Here is a 12,355-nt window from a genome sequence, read left to right as displayed (position 1 = left end):
GTGTGTCCGTGTCCGTAATAAAGGGTGTCCGTATAAGTGGGGTAAATTACTCATACACAACATGGCATTTAATTACGGACCTAGAAAATCGTGCGCAAATGAGGGGTGTCTGCCGGTGAGAGGTGTCCGTTAAGACAGGTTTTACTGTAATTTTGTTTTATATTTTAAATTCCTTTTCCACTTATTTGTTCAGAGAGGATGATTACCTCGTTGTACTTCCTCTTAAAACAAAAATCGCCACCACCACCATCACAGCAAGGCGCATCCAAACTACGAATGCATTGTATCATACTGTGTCTTTGCGGCCGAGGATACACCTGCCTGCCAACAGGTGTCGCCACACACACGCCTCTGTGTCCTGTATAGCTCTCGTACTTTAAATATGTCAACAAAAGCCCAGAGAAAATACATCCTTTTGAATATCTTTCCTACCACTCCTAATGCAAAGGAAGTAGTCTCGTTTGTTCCCGACTTTCATTTGGTGATTCTGAATGCACGTGGTATTCAATACATGTCGAAATAACACCTTTTGAACAGACACTCCTCATACATGAGTAAAAAGTGCTAGGATTTTGTTGATATCAATTTTTTTTTTTACAAGTGATAGCATATAATAGAGAAAGTAAAATGCATATTTCAGAGGAAGGTGAATGCACAGCAGTGGAGGACACTGCACCTAGCATCAGCATGGAGAGACTGAGCTTTGTTATTGAACTCAACCATCGTGGTTCTATCTCTTCCTTGGATCCTGGATCCAGACCAGAGATTGCCTCTCGCATACGCAGGAGCAGCATTGTACAGCCATCAGAATGCATGGCCTTTCCACTGCGCCCAAATCCAGGTAAGACAATCACCGTATTTACGCAACTATCCCTGCATATTTAAAAAAAAAATTTGAGGCACGAAATCGGGGTGCGGGTTTTATTTGCGTCAAGGTTGGCAAATTTTCAGTGTTGGATGTACAGTTATGCTTTGTGTAACCACAGACGGAAGAAAACTGCCCCCATATCTCATATTTAAACAGAAAACAATTCAGACTTTTAATTTAAAACTGCATTTACATAAAAAAAAAAAAATAGTACAGGGTCTGTATTTATGCATGGCTGGGATTTTCTCGCTCGAACTTGGCCCCCAGTTAAGGTTCAGTTGCCGGCTACCACGCGTGCATATGTACGGCAAAATACGGTGCTCAAAATCATTATCATGCATTTTACTCACCATGTTTACAGTTTATGCTCAAAAATCATTATCATGCATTTTACTCACCTTTTTTACTGTTTATGCTGCCAAAATAATCGGCATCTGCTAATGAAGTTTTCGGTTACTCTGCCAAGTTCTTCAGCACTGATGGATGCAATTGCAAATCTTATATTGTCTTTAAGTTCATCGAGTGAGGGTTGTTCCCATAAACTACATTTTTTAACATTCCCCACAAAAAAAATCACTTGCCGTTAAATCTGGGCTACGAAATTTTTACTTATGATCCTCGTACCAAACACGCTTCAGTAAGGAGATAACGACCTTTACGTCTATTTCTATTGTTTACTGAACCTGTAGGTTTGAATCTCTTGGCCAGTTGTTTTATTGTTCGATTGACAGGAATGGGTCTTCCTGGAAATTTCGCTTGAAACTTTTGTCTTGTCCTAGCGCATTATTTTCTGCACTTAATGTAAGTATTATGCAGATATATGCATTCACGTAACAAATATTTCACATACATTACAGCACTATACACAGTAAAACACTATACAATACGACATACAGTATGCAGTATCTTCATTGAACACCCTACTATCTCGGAGCTCAGCTCTCAGCAACTGCAGAAGTGCCGGAAACCGCAAGTGCCAGTGGCCGGTAGCGATCTGTCATCGGAGGCCAAGTTCAAGCGATAAAGTCCCTGCCAAGCATAAATAAAGACCCTGTATTTTACAGAGTAATTTAAATTTAAAATTTCTCTGTGTGAGGATAGAATGTGTCTTCCGGAACGTGCATGGGTAGCTTTCCACACTTTCTTTCACTTTGGTGTGTAGACAGTGTGTTTCATAGTTGCTAAGTTCGAGTGAAATCTTAATTCTTTTGTATTCAGCATTTTAAGGAACGCCACAATATCACGTAACAGGCAGTGTGCGGAGAAGTAGAATCCGCAAACACTAGCAATGCAGACAGATGGCGAAAAAGCGCGGCTCATAATTATAATCAATTCGTATGCACCAAACAATATTCTCATTACCAATCAAACTGCACAGTTTTTTCTTTTTAATGCCTAGCCAAAATGGACATTTCTAAAGGAGATGGGGTCACTGGACTGTGTTGCAATGCAGATGGAAGCAAAAGACTTCCTCCCCCATCATAGCAAAGCTTGATAAGCCACAATGTTTTAAGGGCGGGTACTTTCCGTGCAAGTACAAGGCATCTAAAAATGCAAACAGTACAGTAATCCAGAAAATAGAGCATTTGCACAGCAGAGCAAACATAATTTGTCCTCATCTTTGAATCGTGTGTTTTTTTTTCGTTGCGTGAGGTTATGTTTGCGACTGAGTTATCCAAATGCATTATTTGAATACTGTAAATGTACCTTGTTGGATACATTTTGGAATTATTTTTCCATGGCATTTGAAAGGTTTAAATTGTGAATCAATGTTAGTTACATGCAGTAATGGGTCTTGAATATTTTGTGATGTGGCAAGGGTTGGCATTTCTGAAGCACGAGTTCAAAATCACGTAATTGGAAGCGAGATTTTTTGCATCCCAAAGAGTCCAAATTAACGAGATTTTACTGTATCACAAAACTAACATCAGTGTTCACCGGTGTGTCTGTTTCAAGTGTTTATAATTCACGAAAGAATTATCCACCATCGGTCGTGTTAATATCCGAGTGAAAAGTGTTTTAGACGTGGAGTGTGACGAATTTGTAACTATTTTACAAGCGGATTCTAGTGATGCAAATGACAATGAATCTTCTGATCTACAGGGAATTGAGCCTGCTGAAAGTTCAGCTTAATGAAAAACCTAGGCCTACTTGCTAATTTTCATGGCAGATATGTTTTATAGCAGTGATATGTATTTATATCATCTCAAATATATTCCAGCAAAGCAGCAATATCCGTAAATTTGCACGTTCATATTTGCGTAAAGACCCCGTGAACTTCGCGGAGTGATATGAAATGTTTGTTTATGCCTAATTTACTCCTCCGAGGGAAGGAATTTTTGTTCATTTCAATTTTTTCAAGATGATCCTCCCTGAAATTAGGGTGCGGGGATTATTCGCGTAAATACGGTATTATAAGTAGGACTCAATGGCTCTGAATTGTACACTATCTGATCAAAAGTATCCAGATGCTACTTGAAATTATATCCTGTAAGTTCCTTGGGTGTACTGCCCAGCAGGGGACATTATTACAGCTCAAACTCTGCGAGGGAGTCTACTATGTGTCAGAGAGTCTCCGGGAGAATCGAGCGAACTTACTGTTCTAGTTCATACAAGAGGTATTTGTTAGTACTGAGATGCAAGCTCTGGCCTGGCCAGTCCATTTCCGGAACCACTCGCAAACAGACCCCGCTATCGTGATGAAACTCACAGTGATCATCTCTGAACTGATCTTCTACTGTAGACAACACACAGATTTCCGTATATCCGCATCCATTTAAAGTGTTCTGAAGTATTACGAGAGTGCCAAAAGTTCTTTCTGTGAAAACCATCCCCACAGGGTCACCTCACTCTGTGAAATTTCACTGTGGGCGCTGTGTATGCCAGGTCCAAACCCATGCATGTGACTGCCAAGTGGTATGGCATGCTTTATCATTCCAGTTCTGAGGCAGCACTCTTTACACAACCGAATGAGGCACTGAGCACTGTGTGGTTTATGGGTGTACCAGTCCTCTATCTCAAGTCGCACAGTTATACTACTAGCTATACAATTAGTGGCAATGCAGAATTCAAGGATGATGTCATGTGATTTTCCCATACCACTTTCTTCAGTGCTCGATGATCCCTGTTGGTGAACACACATGGCATACCCGGCTGATATTGTGCCTTCCCGTAGCTATGAGCTTGCATCCGGAAGATAGTGGGTTTGAACCCCATTGTTGGCAGCCCTGAATTGTTTTTTCCTGGTTTCCCATTTTCACGCCAGGCAAATGCTGGGGCTGTACCTTAATTAAGGCCATGGTTGCTTCCTTCCCGCTCCTAGGCCTCTCCTATCCCATCGTCACTGTACGACCTATCTATGTTGGTGCGATGTAAACCATGTTGGAGAAAAGAGAAAAAGTCAACTTGTCATTTGGCTATCTGTTGACATGGAAACAGCAAGGAAGTTGCCGAAGCTGTGCCGACATCTCACGAACAACGAATTGACTCGACATGTTTTCCACTTGGAGCGGAAAACACGCCAACATGTTAAAAGTGTTAACCTCAACATTCTGAGTTAAAATGCAAAGTCAATTGGAAGTCACAATCACAATATTCATGTCAATTGTAACATGTGAAATTTAACATGTTCGTGTTAAATGTTAATCAGTGCAGACCGGCCTTTAGAGTGGCCCGGGAACTCCCCTGACATTAATGCAATAGAAAATGTTGATCATTTGCGAAAGGAGACTCGAGAAACTACATTTCTGAACTGTTTAGTCTACTGCTGTTTCTTTCTGAGGTGGAGCAGGTCTCTTCTCATATGAGATTATGCAGATGTAGTAAGTAATTGATGAACAGAATTTGTCTCGTCCGGGATTGAGAAGAAATAGATGTAGATGATCTGGAAAGTGAGAGCCTATCCACAGGATGATGTATCCTTTTCATGTTATTGTTTGTCTCCATTTTCTATTGCTCCCACTTCCCCACACTGACCTACCATCCTGTTTATCCTATTATGTTTTCCTATCTTGACACAACTTGATTCAGTAGCTGCACTATTGTTAAGAAAAAATACATTATAGAATTACTTGTTGTTTCCATTACTTATACAGTGAAACCTCGGAATGCGAGTAACTTGGTCTACGAGTGTTTTGCAAAACGAGCAAACATTTTAAATAAATTGTAACTTGATAAGCGAGTGAGGTTCCGCAATACGAGCATCACGTGTGCCTACTTTTTCCCCTCCCCTGTGCCTTTGTTGGATGGATGAATGAGATATTTGCTCCTGTAGTGAATAAATAACTTTCACAAAATAATCTGCCGCTCAAGGTCTTGCTGTTATGGACAGTGCTTCTGCTCATCCTCCTGGCCTTGAGGACGTCTCACAGGAGGAATTCAAGTTTGTTAAGGTTAAGTTGCTTCCTCCCAACACTACTCCGCTTGTCCAGCCTATGGATCAACAAGTCATGTCGAACTTCAAGAAGCTATACACCAAAGCACTATTTCAGGGATGCTTCGAAGTGACCGAAGGAACAAACATTACACTCCGAGTGTTTGGGAGAAATCATTTCCCCATCGTGAACTGCCTGAAGATCATCGATAAAGCCTGGGATGGAGTCACCAAGAGAACTCTCACTTCCGCTTGGGGAAAGCTATGGCCTAACTGTGTTCTTGGACATGACTTTGAGGGGATTGTTGGTGACAATGGTCTGCCGATTGTCGATGAAATTGTGTCCTTAGGGAAGACTATGGGGCTGGAGGTGAATGACGTGGACATTCAAGAGCTGGTGGAAGAACATACCACTGACCACAAACGAACTGATGGACCTGCATCGCGAACAATAGGAGGAGGTTATGGAGATCTCATCCGGGAAAGAGGAGGAGAAAAAGTAAATGGAATCTCTCACTTCAACTGAGATTCAGTATAAGTGAAAAATGCGGGAAACGGTGCAAAATTTTGTAGAAAATCACCACCCGAATAAGGCTGTAGCAGTGAGAGCGATGAATCAGTTCAATGACAATGCAATGTCATATTTTTGTGAAATCCTCAAAAAGAGGCAAAAGCAACAGTCATTGGACGGGTTCCTTGTTAAAGTTGCACGAAAAGAAAACAATTCCAGTGAGCCAACAGATAGCAGTGATTCCGTTAGTGAAATTCGTGTTACACAGTAACTCTTCTCATGTCATCTCTCGTCTCCCTCACACCAGGAATGATTCTATTGTAAGGAAAAGTTCATTTTAATTTGTTTTATGTTATATTTTGTTTCAGAAATGGTATGCGAATAAATATTTTTGTGTTCTGGACAAATCATCCGCGTTTCAATTGTTTCATGCTCGCAGTCCAAGGTTCCACTGTATTTACTTTTCAGTTGAGACCCTTTTACTGATACTGTACATTTCCAAGTTAATACTCCAGTGACCAAGCCTGTGGATTCTGTGGGCTTATGTTCATTTGAAATTTCATTTAATTTAAAATTGCTGCTCATAGTTTTTATGAGCTTGGTTATAGCACTGCCTTCATGATATACAGGCCGTACTGTAGAAAGCGCGCCAAGCCCATCAGCTGATCAGTTGAGGCAAGCTAAGCGAATGTTACAAATTGTACTTGAGAATGTAATCCATAAAGATTGGGGGCATTCTTTGGATAATTGTGACTGTTGAGAGACAGAAATTTATATTTAAGTGCATTGCATGTTTTTCCTTTAAATTTATCACATCAGGATTGACGTAAACAGCTGTTATTAAGATAATGAGACCGCATAGTTTAGGTTAAGTATGGTATCTTCACGTGGTAAGTAATGTTGATTCAAGTGACGTAATACTTCTCGTGGAATGTATTCATTTAATTGTTATCGTATAACACGTTTTTGTGAAAGTATAATGTGCTGCAAATTTAAGTACAGTGTGTGAAATTTCGTATTTGCTACAATGCTAAGAACTTGTGCGTACCACGGCAAAAATGCAACTATACAAGTAAATGTACATTAGTATTTTCATTTTCTTCGTATGAGAGCAAGTTAGCTTTATGAGAAACGAAAATCCCAACCGAAAAAATACCTTTTACGAAGAATAAAGATGTATGCTTCACTCATTTTCCAGAGCTGATGATGAGTTCTGCTTTTGACTTCCTTGTTACACAGATTTACAGTAGGGCGTTTTATTGTTGATACAGAACAAGCATAGAAATGGACAGTAACCAATAGAACTACATATGGTTATTTCTTGGGTTAGTAATGTTGAGTATACGCTACCTTTTCTCCCAAAAATTAATGCGAGCTAAACCATTCCTCGGCAGTTTCCGTGAATGTGGGAAGTAACTAGTAGGTCTGGCTGATCGGTGCATTAATATTTGGGAAAACATGGGCTATTCCTAAAAAGAATTATACAAATGTTTGTATAGAAGAAAGGGCTCAAGAAAGTCTTCGAAGAATAGCGCCAGAAGTATCAAACAACAACAAAAAACCAAGAAAGCTACTCTATTTATGGCCATCTTGAGGTATGGAAGTAAAGTTTATTATTGCACGTTTGTTGTCTCCATATTTGTATTAATGCATAATCATTATTTGCTGGGTACTCACTCAAGCTTTGACCGCGTGGATCGCACTTCAAACCTACTTCTCCTAAAATTACATAGACCTGACTTACGAGTTATGATGCGATAACAAGTTATAGTGATCTCACCTGTAATATTAATACATTTGTAAATATTTCATAATTACAAAAGGTACAGACGCATCATGTCCTTGCATTACACGGGTCGGACGGAGGAAACAGTTCGCCTCTTTGTGTGACATCATCGGAGCTACAGCAGGGCCTGTACATCACGAAGGCGGTGGTTATAGCTACTATGTTACTATGTAGAAACAAGTTCTGTCATTAGATGGCAGTTTTCATTATATTTTTTACAATTCAAGGATGCAGTGCAGAGAAGCAAAATAATGTAATCATTAATCTATGATTGTAATAGTAAAAGATAGCACAATAAAGACTAAGAGAAGATGAAATAGTTGAATTAATTCATATAGAATGTAATACAAACAACTCTGATAGTGGAATACAGGTGACTCAAAAGCCTGTTAACATTTGACGAGGCAATACTTCATGGAATATTGAAGGTAGAGAGGTAATAATTGACATACAATTGGCATGACATGGGGTTTTATCGACACCAAAATAAAGTACACAAAATAACCAAAAGATGGTGCTTCATACGATATTGGCTTTATATCACACTGACACAGATAGGTCTTATGGTGACGACGGGACGGGAAAGGGCTAGGACTGGGAAGGAAGCGACCGTGAAGGTACAGCCCGAGCATTCGCCAGGTGTGAAAATGGGAAACTACGGAAAACCATTTTAAGGGCTGCCGACAGTGTGATTCGAACCCACTATCTCCCGAATACTGGATACTGGCCGCACTTAGGCGACTGCAGCTATCGAGCTCGGTCAAACAATAATTAGCATAATATTCGAGGTTTAGCAAAGGCGATGTTCTTTATACACATGCTCAACATTTCGACAATCATTCATCAACAATACCTGTAGTCGAGTGACAATGTTATGGAGAACAATGCACAGCATATCCGTAGGTATGGTGTTACGTTCTTGTAATCATTAGTGCAGTAGTAATTCCTAAGGAAAGAGGGAGGGGGAAGACTCCCATCAACCACACGCTAATGTGCCATAATAGAATACGAGATCAAGCAGAGTGCAGGGAAGCATGAGATAGGAGATGATTCCGGCGTCCGATTATCGTGATCAAGCAACAACAAGAAATAAATATATATTTTGGGCCTTTTCCCAAGAGGTGTTCCGTGGTAGGGACACTTAGAATAAATGGGAGGGGATACAAGAATGACAACACCCAAAATGACAGGTTACAAGTAACAGATTGTATTATAATAGCATCAAAAAAGAAAGACAACATGCATTATGCAAGAGTGAAAAAAAATAGATGTCTTTGGCATACACAGGTACAAGAAAATTGTGAATAACAGGCGATCAAACACAAGTTATTATTATTATTATTATTATTATTTTTTCATTTCTTTTCAAGTACAAAATAACTAGATCAGAAGGATTTTTACGTGAATTGAAGTCATACAAAGTTGTACCACGAAGAAATTTTGGGAAAGCGTATTCAATTTTACACAAGTAGAATGGAACATTCCCTAAGGTATTAGGAGGCCAAGTAAAACAACATTTTATCCCCCAAAGATCAACATACTTCACTTCAAATAGGAGAGAAGATAGAATGTTTCACAAGCAAGAGAAGGTATACTATCTGATTCGCAGACCACGATTTTACCATTGAATGGCTTTTAAAATCTTCATAATGTAATATAGAAAGAAAGGAAGGAGGAAAGGAAGAGGGATAACACCTCTAAAAGAAAAAATAAGAAGGCAAAAGAAAGGGAATGGAAGAATAGGTAGGTATCAGGCTGCAAAGTCTCAGTTCAAAATGATGGAATACATCATTCACAACACCGCACAAAAAGGTTCCAGGTCACTTATAAGGTTGCTGATCCACAACTCCTTTTCCTTCACACTCCGATAATAGGTCACAGAAGTGTGAGTTAGTGCACCATAATTTTGTTGAGTCCTGAAGGGACTAAAGTTCAGAGACAAAAATAGTGGCAAGGCCAATCGAGGCAAGAAAAGGGCAAATATGAAAGCATAATAATAATAAGTTTGCTCACCCGGTCTGAAGAAGATTGAAGTGAGGTTAAAACCAGCACGGACCAGCTGTGTGGAAAGTACAAGCTCCCACTGCTTATTACAATATGCAAAGCACACCTGATCGCCCGTCGAAGGGAGGTGGCGAGTTATATAGGCCAGGGAAGGCAGGCCTAGAAAGTACTGGAGACAGATGACGTCAAGGTGTGCCGCAGAGAGGGGTGAGAGCCCAAGCAGTAGTGAGGGAGACTAGCAAGCAGAGAAGTATAATGTCTACAGGAACGGAGCGATGAAATACGCACAAGGTAAGAAAAAAGTTGAGATGGGGAGCACGTAATAATGGTGAGAAACTGCCATCAGATGTTGTCGTTTAGCCCTAACGAGGTTGGACGATCACGGTAACCCTTGCGACTTCTGGTAACCCCACAACCAATAATCACAAGGATTGAGGTCGGGGGACCGGGGAGGCCAAGCATGATATGCTGCGATTGCAGGCGCATCTGACGCCCTCTCTCACGACCATACACGGGTGTCATGCGCCATCTGTTGGTCATTTTGTGTACTTTATTTTTGGAGTCAATAAAACCCAATGCCATGCCAATCACGTATGTCAATTATAACTTCTCTACCGCCAATATTCTGTGAAGTATTGCCTCGTCAAATATCAACGGACTTTTGGGTCACCCCGTAGAAGAACCGCGAGATGCGACTGATGTATTTGAAAGTTATGTATTATAGACAGTTTTGAATGGGCCTAAATTGTAAAATTTTAAATACCTAATTAAAGTTTAGGCCTAGCCTTTATAATGAAACTGTTGACGAGGGACACAGTTTAACACACCAAAAAACAATACGATAGCTTTGGAATTAGTTAGTAGATAATATGTAGCTTTTATCACTTTCATAAGTTGTATTTAACATTAACAGAGAAACAAATACATTAAAATTTACTTGTTCTCTCTTTGGTTTATATAATGATCATGAACACAGAATAAATATACATTATTCAGAATATATGAATGCAATAAGTGGGTTATAAATATAGAAGATGATGTGTCATATTTTTGGAATAATCACTAAAATTGCCTTATTTCTGGGAAAAAGTTTAAAATATGAGCATGGTCCTGAGTGTGTTAAACACTAGGGCAACTAAGTATCCTGAAGCATTTCCTTGTTGATTGCTAGTTAACATCATTCATGTCTGCCTAGGAAAAAAGGATTACCTGAGTCCAGTAGCAGCTCTGGTTCTAGAAGATGTTGTGTTTCGTCGCGACTCCATCCCAGAGGAAGATGAAGCACGGCCACTTGCTGATGAGGTTGAAACATACAGAATTCTTGCCAAAAGAACAGAGATCATTAGGAAAGCATTAAGACAAATAGAAGATTGACTCTGCAGCACATTGTTGGTCAGAAGTTACAGAACATGTGAGGCGTTACAAATACAAAGGGCAAACTCAACAAATAAATGTTTTAAGGAAAAAACATTTATAATTATTTTATTTGGGCAAACTCAGGGAAAAATAGGACTGACAAATGTTACGTGCTTCTTTCAGTTAAAAATATTTATTCCGTAAGCATACAATTGAATTTTTTTCTATTTACAGTAAATTAGGAATCTACAACACAGGTTTTATCCAACCAAATCTTCTTCTATTACAAAAAATAAATTATGTCGCTTATTCTTCGTTATTGTTACCATGCTCTCCTTCTTGCTCCTATGTTTCCCGAGTTTGGGCATCGATGAGGTTGTCAAAAAACTTGCTTCAATAAAGGTAACAATGTATGTCCTTAAGTTTTTCAGGAGGAATGGCGGTTCAACAGTCATACCATTTTTGCTGATTATTTTCATTTCCAAGACAGAATTATTCACAGTTCTAAGTTTTGAAGTTTTACTGGTGTTTTAAATTGCAAATTATACTCTTTGGCACAAATTAGGTTGAGCAGCCGAAGAGGTAGGTTCACTCGAAAATGTATGAACTATTGAGAGCTATCGAGTTCACCCTTCACATCCGCAGCTGCATCACCCAAAATCTTTGCTTGTTGTTTTCAAAGCTTATCAGAAGGAAAGATGTGTGAATTCAATAAAGTTGATTCATATTACTGTACTCTTCATAATGGCTCATAATTAAAAAATTTAACAACATTTTCATCCCATGGCGAGTTTGCCTTGCACTTTATATTAAGCCGTTCATTTATATATATATATATATATATATACACTGACTGACAGAGCAAATGCAACACCAAGAAGGAGTGGTCAGAACTTTATGCCAATTGCAGGGTAGACTGACGTCACTGAGGTATGCTCATGATGTGAAATGCGCCGCTGTGCTGCGCACGTAGCGAACGATAAATGGGACACGGCGTTGGCGAATGGCCCACTTCGTACCGTGATTTCTCAGCCGACAGTCATTGTAGAACGTGTTGTCGTGTGCCACAGGACACGTGTATAGCTAAGAATGCCAGGCCGCCATCAACGGAGGCATTTCCAGCAGACAGACGACTTTACGAGGGGTATGGTGATCGGGCTGAGAAGGGCAGGTTGGTCGCTTCGTCAAAACGCAGCCGATACCCATAGGGATGTGTCCACGGTGCAGCGCCTGTGGCGAAGATGGTTAGCGCAGGGACATGTGGCACGTGCGAGGGGTCCAGGCGCAGCCCGAGTGACGTCAGCACGCGAGGATCGGCGCATCCGCCGCCAAGCGGTGGCAGCCCCGCACGCCACGTCAACCGCCATTCTTCAGCATGTGCAAGACACCCTGGCTGTTCCAATATCGACCGGAACAATTTCCCGTCGATTGGTTGAAGGAGGCCTGCACTCCCGGCGT

General features: G+C 40.3%; 1 protein-coding gene across 1 annotated transcript in view; it reads left to right on the top strand.

Moving 5' to 3' along the window:
- LOC136881765 (major facilitator superfamily domain-containing protein 6-A) overlaps nt 1–11,725 on the top strand; it is a 97,989-nt gene extending 86,264 nt beyond the window's left edge. Inside the window, exons 12-13 of the mRNA XM_067154200.2 lie at nt 641–841; nt 10,737–11,725. Of these exons, the coding sequence (XP_067010301.2) occupies nt 641–841; nt 10,737–10,915 (380 nt within the window). The 3' untranslated portion in view covers nt 10,916–11,725. The remainder of the gene's footprint in view (nt 1–640; nt 842–10,736) is intronic.
- Nucleotides 11,726–12,355: the final 630 nt, after the last annotated feature.

The sequence above is a fragment of the Anabrus simplex genome, chromosome 10 (assembly GCF_040414725.1).
Source record: "Anabrus simplex isolate iqAnaSimp1 chromosome 10, ASM4041472v1, whole genome shotgun sequence".
Taxonomy (NCBI): domain Eukaryota; kingdom Metazoa; phylum Arthropoda; class Insecta; order Orthoptera; family Tettigoniidae; genus Anabrus; species Anabrus simplex.
This window is presented reverse-complemented; position numbering and strand designations above follow the sequence as displayed.